General features: G+C 44.9%; 2 protein-coding genes across 2 annotated transcripts in view; one reads left to right on the forward strand and one right to left on the reverse strand.

Moving 5' to 3' along the window:
- The first annotated feature begins 21 nt into the window (after positions 1-21).
- SLIRP (SRA stem-loop interacting RNA binding protein) lies at positions 22-12,022 on the forward strand. Its single transcript, XM_066627842.1, has 4 exons — positions 22-130; positions 8,692-8,750; positions 10,088-10,195; positions 11,882-12,022. Exons 1-4 carry the CDS (start codon positions 58-60, stop codon positions 11,954-11,956), a joined length of 315 nt encoding a protein of 104 aa, XP_066483939.1. The 5' UTR covers positions 22-57; the 3' UTR covers positions 11,957-12,022.
- SNW1 (SNW domain containing 1) overlaps positions 11,953-27,926 on the reverse strand; it is an 18,326-nt gene continuing 2,352 nt past the window's right edge. Inside the window, exons 2-14 of the mRNA XM_066627828.1 lie at positions 26,595-26,748; positions 23,027-23,188; positions 19,232-19,327; positions 19,044-19,150; positions 18,369-18,473; positions 18,206-18,275; positions 17,449-17,514; positions 15,417-15,533; positions 14,974-15,115; positions 14,453-14,549; positions 14,102-14,219; positions 12,753-12,919; positions 11,953-12,669 (exon numbers count right to left, since the gene is read on the reverse strand). Coding sequence (XP_066483925.1) covers positions 12,471-12,669; positions 12,753-12,919; positions 14,102-14,219; positions 14,453-14,549; positions 14,974-15,115; positions 15,417-15,533; positions 17,449-17,514; positions 18,206-18,275; positions 18,369-18,473; positions 19,044-19,150; positions 19,232-19,327; positions 23,027-23,188; positions 26,595-26,748 — 1,600 coding nt within the window. The 3' untranslated portion in view covers positions 11,953-12,470. The remainder of the gene's footprint in view (positions 12,670-12,752; positions 12,920-14,101; positions 14,220-14,452; positions 14,550-14,973; positions 15,116-15,416; positions 15,534-17,448; positions 17,515-18,205; positions 18,276-18,368; positions 18,474-19,043; positions 19,151-19,231; positions 19,328-23,026; positions 23,189-26,594; positions 26,749-27,926) is intronic.

Genomic DNA, 27,926 nt, shown 5'->3' on the forward strand with positions numbered 1-27,926 from the left:
CCGGCGGAAGGGGCGGGGCTTGCCTCCCATTGGCTCAGTCGCTTCCGCGGACTCGAGATGGCGGCCAGGCTCACCTCTCGGCGGCTCTTCGAGGTCTTCGTCGCTCGGCTGCCCTGGACCGTGTCGGCCAGTGAGTGGGGGAGGAGGGAGGGGCCTTCTTCCCGCGGGGGAGGAGGCGGCCTGGGCTGTCAGGCAGGCAGGCGGCACCGCCGCCGGACCCCCCTCCCCGTCTCTCTGGCTGGGCTTGGAGTCGCAGCTCCTCAGGCTCTAGTCCCACCTACACTTTCATGGGAGTAAGCCCCACTGACTATGATGGGACTTGCTTCTGAGTAGACCTGCATAGGATTGGGCTGTGAGGCTGCAGTCCTGTCCACACTTTCCCAGGAGTAAGGCCCATTGATTTTCGTGGGGCTTACTTCTGAGTAGACAGGCGTAGGTTTGGGCTCTCAGACCAGTGCTTGTCAACGAGGTTGCAGTCTTAAAACACGTATGTTCCGAAGTAAGTGCTGAAGATGCAGACATGCGTGTAGGTGCGGGCTAAGAATTAAGCAGTGAACTGTTGTGGTTCTTATGTCTGAGTAAACAGAGCTAAAATTGGGTTGCGGAATTGTGTAAGCTGCTGCATTAGCGCAGTCACCCCCAACCTCCTGTTTCAGGTCCAGTAGTGCAATTCTAGCATGCCTGTTCTGAAGCCCCATTGAGTTCAGTGGGGCTTACCCCCAGCAAAGTGCACATGATTGCAGTCCAAAGGGCTGATGTTCGCCCCGTTGGACTTCTGACTTTTTAAACACCTCATTCTTGGGCTCTATCAAAATACGTACACAAGAAACTGCCTTATTTGGAGTTGTTCATTGATTCATCTTGTCCAGTGTTTCTCAACCAGTGATACAGGTACCATCAGTGGTATTTTAAGTGGTGTCTGGTGGTACTCACAGGACCCCACCACCCTGCAGCCAGACCAGGAATGTGATACAACAAACAGTGGTGGGAGGCTCGGCTTGGCAGGCAGAACTCCAAAGCATGTGTCGACCCAAGTGCGGCGACAATGTGCAGGCAGAACTCCAAAGCATGTATCGACCCAATGTGCGGCGGCAGTGAAGAAGGCCAATTCTATGCTTGGGATCATTAGAAAAGGTATTGAGAACAAAACGGCTAATATAATGCCGTTGTACAAATTGATGGTAAGGCCACACCTGGAGTATTGTGTCCAGTTCTGGTTGCCACATCTCAAAAAGGACTTAGTGGAAATGGAAAAGGTGCAAAAGAGAGTGACTAAGATGATTACTGGGGTGGGGCACCTTCCTTATGAGGAAAGGCTGCAGCGTTTGGGCCTCTTCAGCCTAGAAAAGAGACACCTGAGGGGGGACATGATTGAGACATACAAAATTATGCATGGGAAGGATAAAGTGGATAGAGAGATGCTCTTTACACTCTCGCGTAACACCAAAACCAGGGGACATCCACTAAAATTGAGTGTTGGGAGGGTTAGGACAGACAAAAGAAAATATTTCTTTACTCAGTGTGTGGTTGGTCTGTGGAATTCCTTGCCACAGGATGTGGTGATGGCATCTGGCCTGGATGCCTTAAAAAGGGGATTGGACAAGTTTCTGGAGGAAAAATCCATTATGGGTTACAAGCCATGATGTGTATGTGCAACCTCCTGATTTTAGAAATGGGCTATGTCAGAATGCCAGATGCAAGGGAGGCACCAGGATGCAGGTCTCTTGTTATCTGGTGTGCTCCCTGGGGCATTTGGTGGGCTGCTGTGAGCTGGACTAGATGGGCCTATGGCCTGATCCAGTGGGGCTGTTCTTATGCTTTTCCAAGCTCGAAAAAGTCCTCCCATCCACCCTGAGCCTCTTACTGGTGTTTGTCATGACACATATGATGATGTCATCAGTCACTTAAGAACATAAGAACATAAGAACAGCCCCACTGGATCAGGCCATAGGCCCATCCAGTCCAGCTTCCTGTATCTCACAGCGGCCCACCAAATGCCCCAGGGAGCACACCAGATAACAAGAGACCTCATCCTGGTGCCCTCCCCTACATCTGGCATTCTGACTTAACCCATTCCTAAAATCAGGAGGTTGCGCATACACATCATGGCTTGTACCCCATAATGGATTTTTCCTCCAGAAACTCGTCCAATCCCCTTTTAAAGGCGTCTAGGCTAGACGCCAGCACCACATCCTGTGGCAAGGAGTTCCACAGACCGACCACGCGCTGAGTAAAGAAATATTTTCTTTTGTCTGTCCTAACCCGCCCAACACTCAATTTTAGTGGATGTCCCCTGGTTCTGGTATTATGTGAGAGTGTAAAGAGCATCTCCCTATCCACTCTGTCCATCCCCTGCATAATTTTGTATGTCTCAATCATGTCCCCCCTCAAGCGTCTCTTTTCTAGGCTGAAGAGGCCCAAACGCCGTAGCCTTTCCTCATAAGGAAGGTGCCCCAGCCCCGTAATCATCTTAGTCGCTCTATTTTGCACCTTTTCCATTTCCACTATGTCTTTTTTGAGATGCGGCGACCAGAACTGGACACAATACTCCAGGTGTGGCCTTACCATCGATTTGTACAACGGCATTATAATACTAACCGTTTTGTTCTCAATACCCTTCCTAATGATCCCAAGCATAGAATTGGCCTTCTTCACTGCCGCCGCACATTGGGTCGACACTTTCATCGACCTGTCCACCACCACCCCAAGATCTCTCTCCTGATCTGTCATAGACAGCTCAGAACCCATCAGCCTATATCTAAAGTTTTGATTTTTTGCCCCAATGTGCATGACTTTACACTTACTGACATTGAAGCGCATCTGCCATTTTGCTGCCCATTCTGCCAGTCTGGAGAGATTCTTCTGGAGCTCCTCACAATCACTTCTGGTCTTTACCACTCGGAAAAGTTTGGTGTCATCTGCAAACTTAGCCACTTCACTGCTCAACCCTGTCTCCAGGTCATTTATGAAGAGGTTGAAAAGCACCGGTCCCAGGACAGATCCTTGGGGCACACCGCTTTTCACCTCTCTCCATTGTGAAAATTGCCCATTGACACCCACTCTCTGCTTCCTGGCCTCCAACCAGTTCTCAATCCACGAGAGGACCTGTCCTCTAATTCCCTGACTGTGGAGTTTTTTCAGTAGTCTTTGGTGAGGGACCGTGTCAAACGCCTTCTGAAAGTCCAGATATATAATGTCCACGGGTTCTCCCGCATCCACATGCCTGTTGACCTTTTCAAAGAATTCTATAAGGTTTGTGAGGCAAGACTTACCCTTACAGAAGCCATGCTGACTCTCCCTCAGCAAGGCCTGTTAGTCTATGTGTTTTGAGATCCTATCTTTGATGAGGCATTCCACCATCTTACCCGGTATGGATGTTAGGCTGACCGGCCTATAGTTTCCCGGGTCCCCCCTCTTTCCCTTTTTAAAAATAGGCGTGACATTTGCTATCCTCCAATCTTCTGGCACTATGGCCGTTTTGAGGGACAAGTTGCATACCTTAGTCAAGAGATCTGCAACTTCATTCTTCAATTCCTTAATAACCCTTGGGTGTATGCCATCAGGGCCCGGTGACTTATTGATCTTTAATTTATCAATGAGGTCTGAAACATCTTCTCTTTTAACCTCTATCTGACTTAACTCCTCGGTCAGGAGGGGCCGTTCGGGCAGCGGTATCTGCCCGAGGTCTTCTGCCGTGAAGACAGATGCAAAGAACTCATTTAATTTCTCTGCCATCTCTAAGTCTCCTTTTATCTCCCCTTTCCCTCCCTCACCATCCAGAGGGCCAACCGCTTCTCTGGCGGGTTTCCTGCTTCTAACATATTTGAAGAAGCTTTTATTATTCCCCTTAATGTTGCTGGCCATGCGTTCCTCATAGTCTCGCTTGGCCTCCCCTATCACCTTCTTACATTTCTTTTGCCACAGTTTATGTTCCTTTTTATTCTCTTCATTAGGGCAAGACTTCCATTTACGGAAGGAAGCTTCCTTGCCCTTCACAGCCTCTCTAACTTGGCTGGTTAGCCATGCGGGCACCCTCCTGGATTTAGTGGAACCCTTCTTTCTTTGCGGTATACACCTCTGCTGGGCCTCTATTACTGTTGTTTTAAGCAGCCTCCATGCACTCTGGAGAGACTGGACTCTTTTTACCCTCCCTTTCAACCTCCTTCTAACCAGCCTCCTCATTTGAGGGAAGTCCGCCCGTCGGAAGTCAAGGGTTTTTGTTAGAGATTTGCCCGGTATTCTTCCCCCAACGTGCACGTCAAAACGGATCGCAGCATGATCACTGTTCCCCAATGGCTCAGTAACGTTTACATCTCTAACCAGGTCCTGCGTACCGCACAAAATTAAATCCAGAGTCACCTGTCCTCTGGTGGGCTCCGTGACTAGCTGATCTAAGCCACAGTCATTTAGCACGTCAAGAAATCCGGTTTCCTTATCGTGACCAGAACACAAATTGGCCCAGTCAATATGAGGATAATTGAAATCCCCCATGATTACAACCCTGTCCCTCCTTGTCACCTCCCTGATCTGTTTCCTCATTTCAAGGTCCCCATCAGATTTCTGGTCTGGAGGACGATAGCACGCCCCCAGTATTACATCGCTGCACAAGCCTGGTAATTTAACCCACAGAGATTCTACGGTGGAGTCGGACCCACCTTCAATCTCTACTTTGCTGGATTCTATCCCTTCCTTAACATAAAGGGCCACCCCACCTCCAACACGCCCCTGCCTGTCCCTCCTGTAGAGTTTATAGCCCGGGATTGCGGTATCCCACTGATTCTCCGCATTCCACCAGGTTTCCGTTATGCCCACTATGTCAATATTTTCCCTTGTCACCAGACATTCCAGTTCTCCCACCTTTGCTCGTAGACTTCGGGCATTCGCATAAAAGCATTTATACACGGAATGCCCCAGGATGGGCTGCTTATTCGCTCCTTTGTCCCCGCATCCTCTCATTGTGCCAAACCGTCTATCACATCCCATCACCCTACCTTTCCCAATTTCTTCTCCTACCCTGCCTTTGTCTTGTTGTTCTCTAACCTCCCCATCCTCATCCCATAGGGATGAGGAGTCCCGAACCGGATGCCCCTCGGCTCCTGTCGGCCTTCCCCCAGGGATCAGTTTAAAAGCTGCTCTGCCACCTTTTTAATGTTATGCGCCAGCAGTCTGGTTCCATTCTGGTTCAAATGGAGCCCGTCCCTCTTGTACAGGCCCCGCTTGTCCCAAAACGTTCCCCAGTGCCTAACGAATCTAAACCCCTCCTCCCTACACCACCGTCTCATCCACGCATTGAGACCCCTGATCTCCGCCTGCCTAGCTGGCCCTGCGTGTGGAACAGGTAGCACTTCAGAGAACGCTACCTTTGAGGTCCTGGCTTTCAGCTTCCTGCCTAAAAGCCTAAATTTGGCCTCCAGGACCTCCCAGCTACACTTGCCCACATCGTTGGTGCCAACATGCACCACAGCCGCTACCTCTCCCCCAGCACTGTCTACCAGCCTGTCTAGACGAGAAGTGATGTCCGCAACCTTCGCACCAGGCAGGCAAGTCACCATGCGGTCCTCACATCCACAAACCCCCCTCTCTATGTTTCTAATAATCGAATCCCCCACTACAAGAAGCCCCCAACCCCCCTCCCGCCGAGGAGTATCCCGAGTGCGCTCGGATACGGGCCCATCCCCTGGAGAAGGGATCCCCCCTAGGGGATTGTTTCCCTCCTCTCCAGGATGACGTCCTCCAGTCCCGAGACTTCCCACCCGGGCAGCCGAGGAGCTGCACGCCTGAGGTTGGGACGAAGCCTGATCGTCCCCAGAAGTCTCCCCACGGTCCTCCTCTGGCTGCCTGCGCTTCTCCAGGTCGGCCACCAAGGCTTCAAGGGAGCGGACGCGTTCCCTGAGAGCCTGGAGCTCCTTGCATCGAGGACACACCCATGACTTATGCCCCAGAGGCATATAATCATACATGTGGCACTCGATGCAAAACACTGGATAGCCCCCACCCTGCTGCTGGCTGTCTGACTGCATAGCTTTATTGTTGTTGTTTTATTTAGGGGTCCTTTTAAAAACCGTACACTGGATAGCAGCCCTCTTCTCAAGGGAAGAGGAAGGGCAGCGTATGGGGCCCTGGCCTCCTCGCCCTGCTGCTGAATTCGCCCAGATGCTAAACTCTTGTGCCTTACCTGGCACTTAGTTCCCAGAGGCACTTGGTGTCCCAGAGGCCACACGCGTCTGCAGAGAGCCTCACGCGATGGCCTGCCTAGCTTTATACTCCTGGCTGGCCCCTCCCCCCTCCTTCCTTCCTGATTGAAAGGGGGCTGGCCTTCCCAGGTGAGTTTACAAAAGCTCAGGAAGGCAAACGGCTGCTGATGGGCGTGACCTACTCTGCAGGCTCCTGAATGGACTGCTTGGATTAGCCTACTGGAGCTCTTAATGGGTTGGGAATTGGCCCTTCCTAGGTCCTTTCCCTCCTAGTTCTGTTCTCTTAGGCTGGACTGTTTTTGTAACCTCAAGCTAGTTTTTATTTGGGTTTGTTTAATTATTTATTGCTCTCTAGATCCTGTGTCCCAATTTACTGACCTGTTTAGGTTATGTTCTAACTTAGATTAGGTTTAACCTGGGTTAAGTATAGGTTTAATTTAAACAAGTAGAAAACCTGCTTTCCACTTTATCCTCCTCCCTTCCTTCGATTAAGTGCTACCTTAGGTGCAGCTAACTTTCAATTTTGATTTAAATGCCTGACCCTTGGGCACTTACTCACGAGTAGGATGCTGCTCTTACTCACGAGTAGGACTCTGCTCCTGCTCAGAGTAGCCCTATGTACCTCCCTTAGGTGCTAACTTTCAATTTTGATTTAAGGTTGCTTTAAAGGTAAGGTTAAGGTTAGAAGACAGGGAGTTAGAAAGACAAAGCGTTAGAATGAGTACACTTACCTCCTCCTCCTCCTGCTCCTCCTCCTCTCCTTCTCCAAAACTCAGAGGTCTCCTTGCCTTCTCCTCGCCCAGATGCTAAACTCCAGTGGTACTTCAAATGGGTGGACCATGTGAAGTGATTTGGTGGAGAACAAACCTTAAGAAATAGTGCCTTAGACTTAGAAACAGGTCCAAGAGAAGTGGATCAGCATTGGAGGGCTCCTGTACAACGCAGCATTACATAGGGATGGTTGCAGAATTTTCTGCCTATTTGTCCCTGCATAGGTTCGACAGCAAACATGCCCTTTTTCCTTCTAAGCCAATGGTATTCAAGCTTTTTTTTGGTCATAACTCAAATAAATAAATAACGTTTTTTGTCATGACTCGAATGAATGAGACTGGGGACCCACTGCTGATCCCGCCCTACCCCAGGTCCTGATTCACCTACTGCCCTGCACCCATTTGTCTGCTTTCCCCTACCTCTCCTATCTTCACAACACACTGTTAGGCAGCTGCCTGAGCAGGACCCAATTTTAGGAGCTGTGGGTCAACAGAGCAAGAAGAGGCTGTGCAGGATTATACCAAGAACGCAGTTTTGCTAAGGCTGTCCCTTATTGGATTGGATCCAAGCCATCTCTTGCACAGGCTTTGAAAGATTGCTATGATCCCACAAAGGAGGCTTCATGTTCTCATTGGGGTCCTGACCCACACAGGTTAAAGAACACTAAGCAAAATAAAACTATAACAAAAAAAACTTTCTGTGTACTTTTGCCAGGTTCATGATTGCAGAGACACCTGTACTTGCAAGCCTGAGCTTTGGGGAAACTAGTGGAAGACATGTGGCAGGGCTTGTCTTCCTTTTAAAAAGTGAACTTAGTCTTCTGTCTTTCCATACTTCTTTCAGAAACGAATTCTTGTCACTCTTCGGAATTGTAAAGATTCATAAATGTTAGTGTTGTCTTGAGGTAATTGAGTTAGTGGGTCTTGAGGTAATTGAGTCCAATTCCCTGCTCAGCATAGGAAACTGTTAGAGCATCCTCAACAGGTGACAGTGCATTCTCTGCTGGAGAACCCAGTTCTGTAAGAGGTCAACTATTCTAGTGCCAGACAACTGTTAGGAAATTCTGCCTCACATCTAGCTGAAGTCTCCTTCCCTGCAGTTTCACCCATTGGTCCTAGTCCTGCCCTCAGGAGCCATGAGACAGGCAGCCCAATCCTAATCTGCACCAGCACAGCCAGGCTGCATGGCCTGCACAATATCCTATGCAGGTTAGGAGATGGCTGGAGAGCATCTGGAGATATATTTCTTCACTCTGTAAATTTATATATATCTGTAAATGCTTTTTAGAATTATGGTGCCTAGCAATAGAACCTGATCATGTGAACACATATGTGTAGAATTGTTTTGCTTCTGTGTGTAAAACAACAATTAAAGTTGGGCTTAGTGAACTTGTTTCTAGTCTCACAATGAGTAGCTTTTTCAGTTAAGTGGAAGATAATCACAGAAATACAACCAGTACCTAGGCATCAGGAACACTGAGTGCAATTGTGCTGCTTTCTTGGCTACAAGAACTTGTTTCCTTAAGTTGCACAATTCTGCTGAGGAACAGTTGAAAGTACTTTTCATTTCTGTAGGCAAACAATTTTAACCTTCAGCCAGATAAATGTGAAGTGTCATTGACTTTCTTTCATTCATTAGAAAAATTTATATCCCACCTTTCCCATACTGAAGCAAATGCCTTAAAAGACTTGCACTCTTCTGACTTTCTCTTTCTGTATTCTTGCAGATGAAATTAGAGAACATTTTGCTCAATTCGGCAGTGTGAAGAAATGTTTGCTGCCATTTGTGAGTATTATTGCCATTAACTCTGTCTAAAGTAGATATGTTATTTCTCAGGTTCAGGTCGTTTGCTGGTAATTTGACAAGTCAAAAAACCATCTGCATTAACAGATTGGTTCCTTTGAAGAAACTGATAAACAGGACTTTTTGACTACTTTCAGAAATGGTACCTTTGTTGTCGTTTGGACACAAACTTATGATAATAACAATAACTAGGTATTTATATACCGCCTTTCTGGTCATCAGATTACTCCTCTGACTTTGTTCAAGGTGGTTTACATGGGCAGGCGTTCCTAAATCCCTTAAGGGGATTTTTACAGTCATAGAGGCTCTCTCTTTCAAGAACCAACAACATTTCAGATGGATCTTCCTGGTTTGGTCTCACTTCTGGCCTCCAGTTCTCCCACGCAGCCTGACAAGCAGCTCCATCTCTCACATGGAGGGCAGCCAAGAAGCTTCTTGCTCACACCAAGAGCAGGTGGAATCACTCAGGTCGGCTTGTCAGCTGCTTCAAGTTCTCGCCATTCTCAGCCATTCAGGGAGCTGCCGGTGTCCTTGAACTGGCGACCTTCTGATGTTATCTTTGGGCTAACAGAGGCTCTACCCTAAAATTCTGGAATTTTTTTTCCTGTATCACACATTTTTAAAATTACAAATAGACTAGTAAACGATTGTACTACAATATAATAGGGTTGTAATGTAATTGTAATGTAGGGTTGTAAATACGTATAATAGGGTTGTATTGTAATGCCTACAATAATAGGCATGATATTTATTGAAATGGTCTTTCCTAGGGAAAACAGTTTTAATGTACTGTTCCAGAAAAAACAAAAACTAGTTTTCCCTCTTGGGGAAAATCATTTCCCCCTTGTTTAAGGCATAACACTTAAAATTTTAATACAATTCTAGCAGAACATAACACATTAAGTGAATTATAGCTCTGTTAAAGATTCAGATCCTAATTGTATGAAACAAACTGAAGGTGGGAATACAAAAACTTGAAACTGACAATGTTAGTAAGTGTTAAATGCTTAATGTGTCTATACTTTTTGATATGCACCTGAATAATTTTAAGTCCTGTCTAAGCAAACTTCTCAATGATTGTTTTGGTGCAAGGGCTTTCAGGTGCTTACCCCGAATTGTATAATCTGCTGCTTTTTTTGTTATGGTTGGCTAGATAACACTGTTACTCAGGTAACTGGAAGACAGAGATAGCTAGCATTCAGATTACTCTACAGCAGCAGTTCGTTTTGGATGTAGGGTCCCTCATGTAGCCTTGTAGACTCTACATATCTATTCAGATGTTTGTATCAAGTAACTGTATGTGTGTCTTGGATGACTAGGATAAAGAAACAGGATTCCATAAAGGCTTTTGCTGGGTTGGATTTTCTACAGAAGAAGGCCTCAAGAATGCTTTGCAGAAAGACTCTCATATCTTGGAAGGAGTTAAGGTAAGGGGTTTGAAATAGCAGTTAATCTTACACTGCAGATCAAAATGGAAATGGCAGGCTATATTAATTCTTCCACCATTGTGTCCTCAATCCCTTAATAAATTATTTGGACTTGTCACCACATAGATATTGGGGGTGACTTGAGGATCTTGGTGTGACCAGAAAGAAGGCTATCTTGGTTTCACTACTTGCTTGCACTGTTGTAATAGCAGTATAGATGGATCGAGGGAAAGGGGAGCTTTCCTCCTTCTGCCATCAGGGCAGATGATGACAGGGCTAGGCCTGGACAATTGTATCCAATCCACCACTTTAGCAAGCTCCAGTGACAACAGGACAGCAAGGGTGAGGGGAGACACAGACAAAGCTGTCTTGTACATCCTTTTTCTACTGTTATTCTTGACGGGCATAGTATAGCCTGCATGATCATTATCTCCAAGCACCTGTCCATTCAAAACTGAGATAAACCACACTACAATATGCCCTGTCACATTTAGATATTTCCTGTAGTCATGGATATGGTCTAAGACACATCAGCATTTGACTCGGAAAAACAGTAAGTTATGGCTATGGTAACTATTCAAGTAAAGGTTGCAGTCATTTCTGTGCAAAGAGCCAGTGGCGTAGTAACTGAAGTGAGGGACTGAGAGATGGGGTTTACACCACTTCACCCGTCTGGTTCAGTCTCTCTCAACTTCAGTTATGGCAGTGGGGTAGGTACACTATCCTGAGTTACTTAGGGTGATATAAAATAAAATGGTTTTCAGATTTTTACTTGAACTTGTACCTGAAACTAGTTCAGACCAACACTTTAATCATTTTTCATGAATAAAGGTTTTAACTTTGTTAGCAATCTGAAGACGCTAATGCTTCCAAAGAAACAGAGGGGACATGCAGTTTTCATCTCTCTCTCTAGCAGCTCTCTCCCCCAATTGTTTTCTGAGTATTAAATATGGCATTAAAACTAAGTCCACTGCAGTTTAAGTGGAACAGTTCAACATGGAATTCATCTATTCCCAATGCTCAATTTTTTTACAATCCTTCATTTAAAAACCACAATGGTAACTTGTTCTGGATTTAAAAGACTTGCAGAAATGTTTTCTGCAGGAAGTGATTCACATATGTATGCCTTCTTGAATACAGATCCTAAACATGTGCCTGCTATTGCAGTGATAGCCAGTTGTGGCAAGTAAGATAAGTCACAGCCCCCAACTTCTCATGAATTATCTGTGTGCACTCTAAAAGAAGCCACTGGACCTTGATTGAGAGAAGCACTTTTTTAGACTTTTGCACAGTGCTACTGTAATTGTAGAAAAACTAGTTATTTTACATTTATCTGAAGTACATATCTGAGGCCAAACTTATTAGTTCTACTGTACTTGCTTTTCCTTGTGCCTGGGGGGGGGGGAAGTTTAACTCTTCCTTCCCATGCAATCTCATTCCTATACATACAAGAAAAAACAAGCATGCAGAACCGAGGGTGTGAAAGGGAGTCCTTTCATCCTTTCTTTTGATACACATTGTCATATACTACTTTGTTTCTGCCAAATACTGTGCTGAGTTTAATAGATTCCAACTTAAGTAGAACATCTCCATAAGAGTTACTTTTAAACAAATTCAGATGGCTGTGAAGCTTGCTTGTTTTTTCCACTGTCTCAACTGCAGTTTCATGTGTTTTAAATCTTTCAGCTTGATGTTAAACATCAGAGAAGCAGAGGTTTTCCAGGCGAACACTTGGACAGAAGAACTACTGACATCAGTTAAAGGAAGGAGACTTTATTTTGTTGTCAAATAAAACTAAAATAAACTTCTGGATAGTTATTCACCTCAGTTATATGAATCCAGCTGTTTCTCTTAAACTCAAGATGAACTATACAGTCACAGCAGAGCAACAGTGAATCACAATATCCTTCCCTCTTGCAGGTACATTACAGCAAAAGCAGGCAAAACTATGTACAAGGGGAGTATTATTGAATGGAATAAGCAGCTTTAACAGGGTACACCAGGAAGAATATTCTGAGCCTAAGACAATAGGCTAGTGCATCACCTGTGCATAAACAAAGGTGAAGGGCATAGCTAAAGTCCAAGATACAAAACATATATGCATGTCAGTGGTCCTAATTTTTCTTCCCTTTGTTCCTTAGTAAGGTGTCCCATGAGCCTTATGGTATGTTATCCACTGCATAGGGGATGTCAGTGAAGACAATTCCCTTGGATTCTGGTTTACAATGCTTGAATGACTGAATTCAGTCTCACTGTCTACCACAAAAATAGTTCCTTAGTCTTTCCTTCTCTTCTTGCCTTCATGCTCATGTTCTTTAGGGCGGCTACTATCGGAAGGCCTTTTTGAGCCACCATGCTGTTTGGCTTCCTCCAAGAATTTGTCTAGACCAAAAGGATCCTCCTCAAACTGAACTGGGCCTTCTCGGCCCCTTTGTCTGCGATCTGACCCAGAAAATTCCTTATCAGGAACAAACCTATAACAGATGAAGTACAGAGTAAAGCCACTGTTTCAGTTTTAAAAAGAACAAAAATATGAATTTCATTTCTGTTTCCATACCTATTTGTAGTTTTTATCCGTGCCTCCAGATCATCACCGTATATGTCCTTATCCGCATTTTTACTTGGTCTGTAGATGTTCTGGGCCATGTCTTTACCACTTCTCCAAGGCTGGTCATAAACATTGTAAATTTCATCTTCTCCTCCTGCAAAGCCACTGTCCATACCCTAGAAGATACCAGAGTGGTCTGTATTATTTAGATGCTAATATTCTCAGAACATTGAGGTTAACACAAATTGATATTCAGAGTTAGGAAAGAACAGAAGTTTCCCATACAACAGAAAATTGGTCATACTTTGTGGGTAGCCACCATTAGTGGTTTTTCTATAAATGTTACTCCCCAACCTTCTGTTACAGTTTTGCATGACAAAATACAGATGAGAACTATGCAGCTGACAGTGTGAGCTTGATTCTTACTAGCGTCCCCTATGTACACCTCTATTTCTCATTGGTAAGCATAACTGCTCCACTGTAGTGAGGGTGCCTGGCCCTGCACCACCTGGCTGTCCTTCCTTCTCTCATGCCAGAGGGAAATAAGCTGCATTTCGAGCACAAAAGTCTTCTAAGTAGCATATTTGTATTTTTATAACCAAATGTTCCTGACAACTGAGAATAGTGGCAGCTGCTTGGGGCATGTATGTTAATTACTGAAAAGAATGAGCAGAGACTCAAGCAACTATTGTCACAGCTATGACACCATTACTTAGGTTTAATAATGAACTACTTGGAGAATTAAATTTATATTTCTCAAGATCCTGGAGGACAAATCAAGACTAAGTATTCTCCATATTTAATTTTTTAAAAGCATATTAATAAACCAACATTTTGGCTACAGGAAGGACCTTTAGCCCAGTTAACAAAATATGTAAAACAGGTTGAAGCAAAACCATCAGTGGGTAAGAAAACGACAAGTACAAAATTAAGTACAGGGGGGCCCAGTATCTGCAGATTCATTCATTCATGGATTGGGTCCGCAGGCCCCCAGGGAGTGCTCTCTCTGGAGGTGAGGGGTGTTCACTGGTATCCGGGCTTTCAGTTAACCGTGGTGGTTTTGTAACAGAACCCCCATGGATACCAGGGCACACCTGTACACTTAAACAAGTCCCATCCTGCACCCCCCAATAGCTCAGTGGTAAAGCATACCACTATAGGTCATCCCAAGTTCACTCTGGTATCTTTAGGTAAGGCTGGGAAAGATTATGTCCAGAAACCTTGGAGGTTGCAATGTAGATGATACAGACCTAGACCACCCATTGCAGTATAAGCAGTCATAGTCTTAATCCAACAGCGGAGATATAAGGTTTTTTGCTTCATTGTAGCTTTGTGAAGTGATGAAAGGAGTTCCATACCTTATTTTGGTTGAAGAGTCTCTGGTCGTATTGAACTTCATTGGATGTCCGAGGGTTAGGCACACCCAAGGCAATGACTTCACTAATATCTCTGTTCTCATTCCTTTGTAACTTTGACCTAAGGGTAAACAATATTGTGCATTAGTTAGGCTATAGTAATATCAACCATTTATATGTTGCCATTTTCACATTCTCCATTAGCATGCCTTGTGACACTGTAAGCAAGAGTGTTTTGCATTTGATTTTCTGGCAAGATGTTTGGGGTCAACAGTGTTGGCTTGCTATCCCAGTTTCCCCCCCCCCCTTCTAAAAACTGGCTTAGTCTGAAAACATTCATTTTGCTCAACCCACCTTTTGTCTGGAGCTGCTCTGGAAAGATTTCGGTCATGTTGTCTCTCTTTTCGTCTGTCGTGTCTGATTTCATCTCGTTCTCTAGCTTCGCCATCCTCTAAACAGATAATTTAACATTCAAAATTAAACAAACATCACTTGCAGGGGTTTTATTGAGTAATAAATATCATTACAGCAACTCGACAATATTTAGAAGATGATCTGACATTATGCACTACTACATAAAGTATGCTATTGTTTTTATTGGTCCAGTCATCTTTAGATAAAGCTGAAAATTGCGCTTAAGGTTCATGCCATAAAAAGACCCTTGGGGCTTGTTTAAGAAAAAGTACCATTGAACTTCAACATAAACATGTACTGCGTCTTGCATAAGGAACCACACTTATGCTCAGATTTTCAGCAAGGAGTGAAAAAGCTCTCGGATGCTACACAGCCTTCCCCAACGAGCATCAAAGCGTTTAAAACAAAGTCTCCTTTGGAATATTTCAAGACAATAGAACAGAGGGATGGAAAGGCCATACCTTTCTCCACATGGGTTTTGATCCCAGCTCTTCGCTCCCTGGCCTTTTGGGCCATTTCTCTGAGTTTCTCTTCATGTTTCTCTTTCTCTTTTTGTGCCATCTTCCGTTCCACTTGGGCTCGCATCTCTACAGCCTCACGAGCCTGCATAACATTTCAGAACAAAGCAATACAGTAAGGAAAGCAGTAGAAGTCCTGGTAGTTTCCATTAAAATAGGGCCTCAAGCCTTGAAGGCTGGCATATAAAACATATAGAACTCAAAATTCAAAACAGCCAGTTGTTTTTGGCCAGTGATACACCTAGAAAAGCTGCAATATAGAATCTGCTCCTTTTCTCTTGTGAAGTTCTGTTCCTAAGCATTTAACAAAAAGTTAAAATGCTGCTGATTTTTTTCCATGAAAAGCAATTCTCCAGAAAGAGCACAGTGAAAAACAACAATCTGACCTTTCTGTCAGCAATGTAGAGAGCCTCAGCCAACTTGGCAAAGTTTTCATTAATGTGAACAGTCTGCAGTCCTCTGCCATCCGCAGCCAGACGTTTGTCTAATGGAATGGTGTAACCCTGGAGTGAAAACAGTAATATGCTTAATCACCAAGAAAGAGTTATATGGTAAGAAAAGTGTCCCCAAATTCTTTCTTATCACTAGTGATAAGTAAACTTGCTCTTTCTATGATTTTATAAAAACTCAAACATCTGCATTTGTGTGTCATATTCAGTGTTTTTAATGTTGTCTTTGTAAGACCCACCACTGAAATTTCAACAATAAGAAGTATGACCTGAACAGCAACATTTATCAACTCCCTTCTTTTTGCAAGTACTGAACTGCCAACTCTTGAGTTTTCATAGGGAATTGTTCTCTATGAACAAGACACAAGCACCACAAGAGTAAAATACCTCAGATATAGTAGGAAAGACACAAATAAGGCAATGAAAGGTAAACTAGATCACTGCAGTGTCAGGTTTTCATAAGCAACATAGTATTTCTTAGATAGTAGACAGAGAAGGTCATACATACAGATTGAAGTACACCAATGTTTATTAGCATAAGGAGGCACAAATAAGAACCATAAGTTTATATTATTTCTCATATTTGTACCCATCTTTCCACCAAGGAGTTCAGGGCAGGGTAAGAAATTATCTCAAATTATCCTAACAAACCTGTGAGGCAGGATAAGGCTGAGAGACTGCAACTGCCCAGTTTTCCCTGGTTCAAGTCCAACACTTAATGATGACTGTGAAAAATAAATGCAACTAAGGCTATGTACCGTATTTTTCGCTCCATAAGATGCACTTCCCCCCCCCAAAAAAGTGGGGGCGGAGTGTGTGCGTCTTATGGAGCGAATACTGCAAAAAAGAGTGCACGTTGGAGACCTTAATGATGCCGTGGGGAAGCCTGCAGCCAGATCAGAAAGGGAAGCTGGGCCTGGGCTGGGCTGGCTGCTGCCCTCACGCCGGCGAGAGCTCGCCTCCCGCCCGCCTCTCGCTCCGCCCGCTGCCGGGCTCAGCCGGGAACCGCCGCTGCCGCTGTTAGTAGATGCGCTGCCGCCGAGGCCGGAGCACCTGCCCGCCCCTCGCTCCGCAGTCCTTGCCCAGGTAAGATCGGCGGCGCCCGGCTGGGAGTGCCCGTCGGGCAGCATGCCAAGCCGCGGAACTTCCCCGCTGCTCGGCAAACTTTGCGGCCGCCGCACTCTCAGGCTTCGCCGCGGAGGGGCTGCCGCCACGGAGCCACTGCTGTTGCTGCCACCCGGTTTGCTGGTGGGGCTGTGGGGCGAGCGGCGGTGCACGTGCCTGGCCCAACCCAGCTCGCTCTCCGGCGCGCCTCCTCCCGTGGGCGTGCCCGGTCCCTGCACCAGGCGGGCTTTCTCGGAGCCGGCCGGGCGTCCAGGGGAGGGACGCTGCCTGTCCGCCGGAAGAAGGGGGCTGGGGTGCTGCCGCTCCACCATCCCACCTCGCAGGGCTGCTGGGAGGAGGCGGGGCGAGGATCCTTCCCTCCGCAGCAGCTCTGCGCACGAGTCGCCCTTCACCTGCCGCTGCCTGGCTCCGCAGCTGCTGGGACCGCGCGAGGCTTCGCCCACTCGGGCGGCACCCGCAGGATCCTGTTTTCCTCCTCTAAAAACTAGGTGCGTCTTATGGAGCAAAAAATACGGTATCTTCCTACTTTTTTGGCTTACAGCTCAAGCTCATTGCCTATCCTACACACAACTATATTAAGGGAACTGAAGACACTTTATTTAATCAAATTTGATAATTCTGAAATAGCAATATACTGTCTAGTACAGTCTTTGCTTGTCCTCTTGGTAGTTCTAATATGTAGGGAAGGGAAGAATCAAGCCATATCATTGCACAACCCTTTCTGAAAGCAGCTGGTTTACTCAGGTCTAGAGATTTTAAAGTAACATTCAAATTGCAGATCATTTTTGAGGAGTTTCTCAGCAGGATACAACAACAGAGGCTGACGTGATGACAAGTTAATTACCTTTGCATTTTTCCAGTTTGAAATGCAAGGAGGAATTTTCCATTCTTGTTGCTCCTTCACGGTCATCTGAACAGAAAAAGATAAAGAGATTTTAGATTTTTACCAGAAGGTGTGCATGAATTTTTTCCCCATTGTGAAACACAGCAGCAAAGTGATTGTGAAATGTCAAATACCAAATGTCAACAAAATGCATAGCAGAATTGTTTTTGTGGAAAACTGTTGTGTTCATTCAAGCAGTAACTCTTGAAAAGCTATAACTAAAAGAGAAGTTGCATCCAGCAATTCTGAGTACCAGACTTGAATTTTTAAAACCTAGTTAGCAAGGTTTTCTCACAAATGCCTTGGATGTGCAGAGGTTCAGATATTTATCCAGGTCCACTCTCTCAATTCTAAACTGGAAACATCCATACATCCCCTTCCTCACTCCAATTAATTCACAGAAACCTCACCATGGCCCTGCAAGCATCTTCAGAAAGCAGAAGACCAAGGAACATTCTGTACTTCTATAAGCCTCCCCACACTGCCCCAAGAAGGCAGAAGAATAAACAAGGTGCCTATAAGAACAGAAGGCTCCAGAAGCTTCCCTCCTATTTAACTGCTGGTCTGCTAAAGGGAAAACAGATGAGAAAGGAGTGCATGTGTGCTAAACACTAGGCACTACTCCCCTTAATCAGCCTGCCATGTTCTGGGAGTCCCTTTCCCTGGTAGTGTATTCATCAGGCATCAAAAAAGTTAGAGGACAATAAAAAGCCCTTACCTTTCTGCTGGGTGAGTGCATTACAGGAGCTGGAGGAGATGGCGGTCCCCGAGGAATTTTCTTGTTAATCCTAATATAAAGATGTGAAAAATATATAATTAGTGCTTTAATATCCCCAATCCACAAATCTCCTTGATGTGAGCCATACATTTCAGATACTCACTTGAACCTTGGTGGTTCCATAGGGTCCTTCTGCATTTCCACCATTCTAATAACTCTCTGTTTTGCTCCAGAGTTAAAGGCCACACCCTGCTGCGATGGTGTATATCTGAAATAAACAATCCAGAGATTCAGACTGTCAGTGCAGTCTTCTTAATATTTGGTCTCTCTTTGATCTTTATTTACTTGGCCAATATTTCCATTTGTTCACAAGCACTAGATTGCCAAGCATATACACATTAACCAAAGTGCAAAAATGAATCCATAAAGGTAGCTGACGTCACTGTGCACACAAACTATAGAACTGTTTAAGTCACAGAATAGCTGTTGGACAGCAAAAATCTTTCCAGTTCAATTTGTACATTCTGTACAGATTGAAGATAGCTTTACAGTCATTGCTGGACTATTCACTGTTTATGGACCAGAAATACTATATTTATGAGAGAAAAGTTCATTACCAGAAGCAAACCACGACAGGAACAAATGTAGCCACACAGTTTTCTCTGCATAACCAAGTACATCATGTTATCTGTAACAGGACTAATATCACATTTCATTAAACAGCAATAGCTTCTTAACACAGCCGTAACTGCTTGTGCCCTCAGATAATCATTATGTTTTACATTCACAAAAAGCCTTGATATGTAAAAGGCTTTAAACAATCCAGAGTGTCCCATACCGAATGTATTGAGCTGGAGCTAGTTTATCAGCTGCTCGGACTGGCATGGCTGCTGCAATTTTCTGGGAGACAGACTTTTCCAGGGCTGCTCGGGTCTTTTCTGTAAGCTACAATCAGAAATGTTTCAATAAGCACTTGGACAAGATGCAAGTGGCTCCAACAGTTAAGTGCATCACCGAGCACTATACCTCTCTGACAGCTTCCTCATCAGGTCTTTGCAGCTCAGGGTCATCCACATTCATAACTTCCTTTGGAACCAGATCTGTGTATTTGCTGTAAATGACCTGAAACATTGAAAAAAGCACCATAAAGGAAGAATACTGAAAATGAAAAGGGACACACACACACCACACACTTACATATCTCACTGTCTAGTTTTCGGATACGGAATGGGCCCTATAAGTGGCAAGCAACAAATATATCAAAGATGAATTTAAAAATATATTTAGAATTTCATAAGTGCTAGTCCTGAAAATAATGTTTTATTACTATTTACCTAGTGGGTCCCTGTCGTACACATTGTACACTCCAGGGTTTTGGGGGTGCTCAGAGTTCTTGGTTCTCGAACCCTAGGTTCGGTAGTACTGCCACCACCCTGTATGTGCCAGTGTCTCAGTCCAGGGACACTGAGACCCTCTAGGCTTAATTCTATCCCTTGCAGGCTCTGAGCACTTTCTTTAAAGTGGGGCTGGATGCTAGCCCTCTCAGCTCTCCCCTCCCCAACGGAGGTCTACAGCTGCATTGCCTCCTTGATGGGCGCCTTTCTGTCTGTAGGTGCTACATTATCACCTTCCATTGAGTTAATTTCGTTGGCTGTTGTTACTCACATCCTTGCAGCTAGGAACTGCAAGCCACTTCTCTGTTACTGGTTTACTTTGGTTTAGGCCCTACATGCTACTAGGCCTAAACTGTACATATTCATGACAGTCCCAACCCACAGTTTGAGAAACACTGCTGTAGCTGATACTATGGAAATGTTTTGCTCATCATTTGCCAGAAAAAATGATGTAGAATGTTTAAGCACTTGGAAACAGCTGAGCAAGGCACCATCTGAGCTGGTTTCCAGGCTTCTAATCTTGTGATCAGAATAGTGCACTCTCCTTGGATTCATCAGAAAGTTGCAAACACCTGCATTTATTGTTCAATCTGAAATTAAATGTTCCCCAACACAAAATGCAGCCCTGCTTTCATAATTCAGTTTTTCAGGAATTGTCAGACCTACTGTACATATGAACAAAATCATTCCACAACTTATATTACATAGAAATGACTGTCCTTTCATGCGAATTGCACACATGTATTTATGCTGCAATAGTATGTATGTCTAAGGTTCTGGCCTACCTCACTAAACCCAAATATTTAATGGGGTCTATTGAATACTGTATGGTAACTCAAAGCTCCTTACACACACATGTTTCTTTGTGGTCCTACTGGAGATCTTCTCCCAAGCCACCATGGTCTTGTGGCAGAATGTTTTTAGTGGCTGCATGCTACTTTACCTATGTGGCAGACAGCAACACAACAAAGATCTCTCAAAGCATGGGTATGATTCCATAGTTTTGAGTTCTTGATGTGGTCATTATACATTACAACATTCAAAAGAGAACAAGAAATACTAGGAACAGTGCTGGTAAAAAAAAAAAGTCATAGAACACCAAATTAAGCCTTCTATATACCCAAAGTAAGTCTAGATTGCTCATCTAGGAAAGGCTACAGTGTTTGGAACTCTTCAGTCTAGAAAAAGGCGCCGGGGGGGGGGCATGACTGAGACATGCAAAACTATGCAGGGAATGGATAGTGTGGATAGTGATGCTCTTTTCCCTCACATAACTCCAGAACCAGGAGACATTCGCTAAAATTGAGTGTTGGGAGAGTTAGGGCAGACAAAAGAAAATATTTCTTTACTCAGTGTGTAGCTCCTTGCCAGAGGATGTGGGGATGGCATCTGGCCTAGATGCCTTTAAAAGGGGATTCGACAAATTTCTGGAGGAAAAGTCCATCACGGGTTAGAAGCCATGATGTGTATGTGTAACTTCCTGATTTTAGAAGTGGGTTATCTCAGAATGCCAGATGCAAGGGATGGCACCAGATGCAGGTCTCTTGTTGTCTTGTGTGCTCCCTGAGGCATTTGGTGGGTCACTGTGAGATACAGGATGCACTGGACTAGATGGGCCTATGGCCCGATCCAACAGGGCTGTTCTTATCAGAATTGTTACCCCAGAAGGCAAGTACTGCCCACTAGAGATGGTTCTAGGTAGCAGCTTTCCATCTTGATGACATTTGCATAGCTATAAAGCAGACTCATAGTCCAAATAATAATATAGCACAAGAGTCATTTACTGATTCTCATCCATGTATTCCAAAATTAACAGACCCTTAAATGAGTATCAGTAAGAACACCTCACACAAAGCCAAGTGAAGGACATTTGAAAAGCAATATTTCTTCACGGTAATTAACTATAAAACCCCTAAGAATCTCATAAAATGAAGAGTCAGGCTCACTTGAAGAGCCCAAAATATTCCTGGCAGTGACAGAATTCAAATATGGTCTCTCATTAAAATGAGAAAGCTCTAAACAAGACAAAGTTAAGATTTATCATCCACTGCTATGGGAGAAGAAGTATAAATGGGGTGCAATATGATAATCTTACTGGCCACAATAAGTTTGCAAATTAGTCACTTGCCTGATCACCAGTGGAAAGCAAAAACTGCCTCATGGCAATCAGCTGAGTCCTGCTTGCTGTGAAGATAGAGCCACACTTGTCTTCTCTTTACTGCACAGCACAGGACTGCACCATGGAGGCTGATAAATGAAGCTATTCTCCCTTTCAACCTCACTGCCCATCTTGACGGCGGGTAGGAAAGCAGAGGGGTGTAGCTCAGTAGCACAGCACATTATCTGCATGCAGAAGATGCATGGTTCAATTCCTGTCATTAGCAGTTAAGGCTGGGAAAGACCCTTTTCTGAAACACTGGAGAACTTCCGCCTGAACCAGACAAGACAGTGATTTGACTCAGTATAAGGCAGTCTCACACAGAGAGAGCCCTCTGTTCTGTGTCCACATGCCATGGGGGCTGAGCATTGGAAGTGTTTTCACTTCTGGAGCTCCACAGCATCCCACACTCACAGGAGAGGAAAGAGGAACAGCAATATGGGTGTGTGTGCACATGTGGTGAACAAGCTACCAGTAACTAGAACAATGCATTGAAGGCAGCCTTGCGAGTTTCCATGTGCCTGGATGATCACCCCCAGACAAGTACCTGAGCTTCAAGCTAGTTAATATTAAGACAATACTTGTCTCCTGCATTTAAGCTTACTGTACCTTAAGACAGAACACATACATTTACTACTTGACTTCTGGGCAACTTTTACCCATAATTCATGACAAAACATTTCCAGTTTGTCCAGCAGCAGCATTATCTTATTTACAGCCGAATCCTGTAAATTCATCAGGCAGGCCTGCGCTGCATCCATGGCAGGACTGGGGCTGAAAGCGGCTCAGACTGGGGGGAAGGGGAATCGCTTCCTCTTACGCCGGGTAAAGCGGCAGCAGCCCAATCTGCGCCATCCCAAGAGGTAGCGCAAATCAGAGAAGCCCAGGAACGGGGTTAGGATCTGGCATAACTGCCGGATCCTGGCCCCACTCCCCACCTGCCCACCCCCGGGAAAGCTTGCCACCTGCCCTCTGCCCACCCCAGAACACCTCCCTCTCACTTCCTCCCCGCCCTCCCCACGCCCCCTCCCATACCCCTCCCAAGCTTGGCCAGTGCATTCTTAACTGGCCCGGTGGTCGCACTGGCATGGGGAAGCCAGCGTACATCAGCGTGCTGGCCTATCTTTCCCCAGAATGGCCATAAGTGCTTGATGGCACTTTTTCAACACTCCTGGGCCGGCACAAGGAACTTGCATCAGACCAAGGGCATATTAGGATCACGCCCATAGTTTACAGTTTCCATACCCATGTATGCATTTAGAATATTACCTTGTCTTTTGATTGTCCCTGCCGAGCAATTGCATCATATTTTATTTTTCCTTCTGAATCCACCTGAACAGCCAACGCATTGGACATTTTCTTTTTTCGGCCCATATCCAGAGGATACTGGGCAACATGTATTTCTGGGAAAGCACCTCCATCTCCAAAATCCTATACAAAAACAAAAGCATGGTAAAAAGGTGATTAGGATAAGGGCACAACTTCATTAGTCCTGGAACACCCACACAATGGTGACAGCTATGACTAGAATCCAAAAGCAGAATTTGAGCTTACCTAACAAATTGTCTCACTCTTTTGTATGAATTCCAGTCCCTACGTGCCATATTGCAAGCGTTTTGGGTTTTTCTTCAGTTTTAAAAGGGGTTTGTCAGGTGGTATGTATGAGGTTGCTGTTCAAGTAACAAAAACCCCAGAGAGTCTTTGGGCACTTGAAACTAGTTGCACAGTTCTTATTAGAATTCATGGATGGAAACCAAACATACAGGCCTAAATGCATTTACTAATTCCATTCCATTTGCAATCACTTTTGTGTAAAAACGCTTATGATCATTCAATACTTTCAAGCTGTTACAGTGACTCTGACTCAAATTCAAGATATTATGTTCTACTGACATTTAACAAAACATTATTCTGATGCTTACTGCACTAAATAAGATTATGTCTGAGCTGCGATTTCTTGAAAGTCCCGCTTAAGATGCATCTAAAAATCAGTGTTCCAAGCACTCTATGAATTTTAATTTTCCTAGAAATTAGGACAACGGAACTAGGCTCAGTATGAAACTGAACAGAGTGTTATATTTACTGCATTACTGAAAGATGTTTAGATACTTGGCTTGGATTCTATGCACCTAAAGCATTATCTAGCAGCAGCTCCTTACACCACATGGGGTGCTGTTTGGGGAAACTGAAACTGCACTGTGTGAACAGTAGCAAACTTGCATTTCTCTGGATCCAAACCACTACAAGGAGGCGCACAAAACAACATTTCTACGACACACTGATAATTTGAAAAAGCGTGCCACGAGAAAACTTAGTAATTCCCCCCCAATCTCAAAATTACTGCTTCTAATGCAGTAGTTCCCAACCTGGGGGTCACAACCCCCAGGTACCGAGTTCGGAAAATCCTTTCCCCTCAACGGGGATGGAGAGCCTATAGGCGATGGTGTCTGTCACTTCTGGATTCTCCCTGCCACTGACACTGACTACAGGGAGGAAGGAAAGGTGTTTAAACAGGGTTTTTTACTTACCCGGATTGTCCGGGTATTCAGCAGTGGTGGGGAGAACCTGGAAGTGATGGGTGCTGTTGCCTACGGGTCTTCCAAAGGCTCCCAACCCCGTCTTAAAGGGGCAGGAAGTTGGGAACCACCGTTCTAATGAAATAAATGTTCAAGTCCTCCTTGCACAACAACCAGTTCAAAACTTTAGACACGGGTTAATACTAGACATTATTTTAGGTTAACACTCACAGGGCACAATCCTAACCCCTTATGTCGGTGCTTTCCAGTACTGACATAAGGGCACTGCAGCTCCGAGGTAAGGGAACATTCCCTTACTTTGAGGAGGCCTCCATGAGTGACACCCAACTGCAGGATGCAGCACACAGCCCACTGACACTGCTAGGCCAGTGCTGGAAAGCACTGACATAAGGGGTTAGGATTGCGCCCTCCGCTGCTTAATATACAAATTCAGAATTCTATGCATAGCAGTTAAGTCAGTGACTACTAAAATTAAAAATAATTACAAAAGTGAAAAAGTTTTAAGAAGGTAATAGCTATGGACAGATGGCAATTTCAGCTTTCAGTTACTGTCAAATCAGTCTTGTACTATATAATGCCAGTGCCTCTTTTTAGCAACAGTATTAAAATATATACATATTTTACAAACCTTCTATGATGGTCCTTCACAGGATTTCAAAATGCCATTTCTAGACATAGTACTATTGATCATTTAAACAGCTTTTCAGTGTGCAAAGTGCTTGACAATCTTTACTGTGAAAACTTTCATAGCAATCATGCAAAGTATTTTAAACCCCTTTCACATGTGGGGGAACCAAAGTCATGTTACAGCATCTCAGCTGCCCCAGGAATAATGACAGTGAAGGAATAGCATACAAGTTTCTAAAATAAAACCAAGAGATAATAACTTGCCCAAGGTTAAACAATAAGTGCACAGTAGAAATAGAATGTCACTCCTGGTCTACGAAATCCTAGCCAATTTGACTCCCAAAATAAACAACAAGACCCACAAAGCTGAACGCAGGCCACCAGCCACCTATTTGGGTCTGCCAGATGCTTGACAAAGTCTGGTATTTGCAGTCCCATGCAGTCGTTGGTGGGTCACAACTTGGGCAGGTCTGTTCTATCCACTGGACCCCACTGATCTCATACACTGTTTCTAAAACCGTATGTTTTCTCTCCTGGCTTTTCATCTTTTATCTTGAATATATATTTCTGCAACACAGAGTTTTTGCTAGAGCCAATGACTGACACACTTGTAAATCCTAATTGAATTATGTGACAGAGAAGCACACACCTTAGCGGCCAATCCTACCAAACATTCCAGCTCTGATTTAGCCATGTCAATGGGGCATGCGCTGAATACTGCACTGAGGGGGGGGCAGTCACACAGGCCTCCTCAGGATAAGGCAGTGGTATTCAAACTGGGGTGTCGCGACGCCCCAGCCTGTGGGTCCTGGCCTCTGCCCCCTTAAGGGGCGGGGGCAGCCAGGAGACAGGGGGAAGGCAGCGGCACGATCCACAGGATCGCACCACTCAGGGGGGCTGCAGGGGCTTGGGTGCACTTGCCCAAGCCTCCTGCAGCCTCCCGGGGGGTGCGGGGAGCCCTTCGCAACCTTCAGCAGGGCTCCCCAGGTCAAGAAAAGTGAAAGTGGAGCGATCGTGCCCTGCTCCGCAAAACCGGAAGTGGAGCACGATTGGTCCGCTTTCCCTTCTGACAGGGCTGCAGGAACTGGGGTGTACCCTCCAGTCACTGCAGCAGCCGTCCCTGTGTGCGGGGAGCCCTGTGCGAGCACCTGCAGGGCGCCCCAGGTCAGGGAAAGGGAGAGTGGAGCGATCTGCTCTGCCTCTGCAAAAGCGGAAGCAGAGTGCAATCCTTCCCCCTTCCCCCGCTGCCTCCCCGCCCCCGCAAAGACTTACTGCAGGTTTCAAACTCCCGGAGAGTTTGAAAACTGCAGGAGTAAGGGATTGTTTGTTCTCTTACCTTAGGGCTTCATTGCAGCTGCTTTGGCACTGGAAAGTTGGATAGGACTGGGCCCTGAGTGATTTTGCCCTATGTCAAGTATATCGCTATAAAATATCATGAGAGAAGAATGCAAGGAGAACCCTGGTAAAACAGATCAAAGGTCAACAAAGTCATGTTACCAGAAGTGGCCTGCCAGTTGCCACTGGGAAACCCGCAGAAAGGGCAAAAGCACTGACAACAGAGACAGTAACTTAAATCAGCGTATTACAGGCCCTTGCATTCAGAAGATAAGATTGCACCTTTCAAAAGTAAACAGAAACTGTTAATCACAAATAAAACAATGCATATTATTTACCTCCAACATCCGTGGTATCCATCCTTTCCGATAACCATAAGGGGGAGGCTCCCTTCGTGATGACACCAGTGCAGTTTGTCTCACTTTTTGGGATCTTGCCCTCTCTTCTAACTCTAGCTGATCCTGAGATAGCTGAGTTGGTGCTGGTAAAAAACTAAGCAAAACAAGGAAAAGGAATTTAACAACATTTGCACTCCATTACACACAACATTAGGTAAGACAGCATGCAGTAGCCCTTCCATCAAAAGATTTTAGGCAACAACAATGACAAATAGGTAGGAAGAACTAATCTTAAACCCATTTGGAGTTTTTTTTTTTAGTTGGACTAACTCAGATTTACAAACAACCACTGAGCCAACCAAAGATAAAAAACATTATCTCTTCATTAAGAACTCTGCTATAATGTTTTTAGAAACTCCTTGCAAGGACCTCATTGTTTTTTTGAACTCCATTAAATGAGCACGAAAGTGAAGAATGCAGGTGCTATAAGGATTACATCCTTAGAAATTCATCTTGTTTTTCTAAGGCTGCAATCCTATATACACACTTACCTTAGAGAAAGTTCCATTTAACTCAATGGGATTTGCTTCTGGGCAGACATGCTTAGGATGCACCATAAGACAGGCTTTACCCTCCCTCCACTGAAATGCAAATGCAACTCTTTTCCTCTTGTTTTTGAATTCCAGCTAATTCTGCACCAATACAAATATCAAGGTAGGTAAGTTCCAATACTGAGCTCCTCTGCTCAACTTGTTCTCCACTTCCATGCAATCTTAAGGCTCTTGTTACAACAATCTTTTAGCTTAAAGTGTGAGCATATTGAGCAATATTCCAACTGCATAGAAAAACTCTGGGCCCATTCAATAAGGTAATATGTTGTGCCCTTTCATCTATGTGCTCACAGAAAAGAGGACTGCAGCTCCAGTTTCCACAGCATGCTTAAGAACATAAGAACATAAGAACATAAGAACAGTCCCACTGGATCAGGCCATAGGCCCATCTAGTCCAGCTTCCTGTATCTCACAGCGGCCCACCAAATGCCCCAGGGAGCACACCAGATAACAAGAGACCTCGTCCTGGTGCTCTCCCCTACATCTGGCATTCTGACTTAACCCATTCCTAAAATCTTACTTACTTGTAAAGGGAACAAAAGTTCTAAAATACATATCTCCCCAATTATTACCAACTCCACAATAGTGGAGTTGAGGAGGAAACAGTTATGAGATGGCAGTTGCAGTATCAACAGTGGTCCACAAACATGGTCGCCAGTGGTGACTATGGATTTATTTCTGGCAACTGCCAACCCCACCAATTCTCCTCATGCTTTGTCAT

The sequence above is a fragment of the Tiliqua scincoides genome, chromosome 1 (assembly GCF_035046505.1).
Source record: "Tiliqua scincoides isolate rTilSci1 chromosome 1, rTilSci1.hap2, whole genome shotgun sequence".
Classification (NCBI taxonomy): domain Eukaryota; kingdom Metazoa; phylum Chordata; class Lepidosauria; order Squamata; family Scincidae; genus Tiliqua; species Tiliqua scincoides.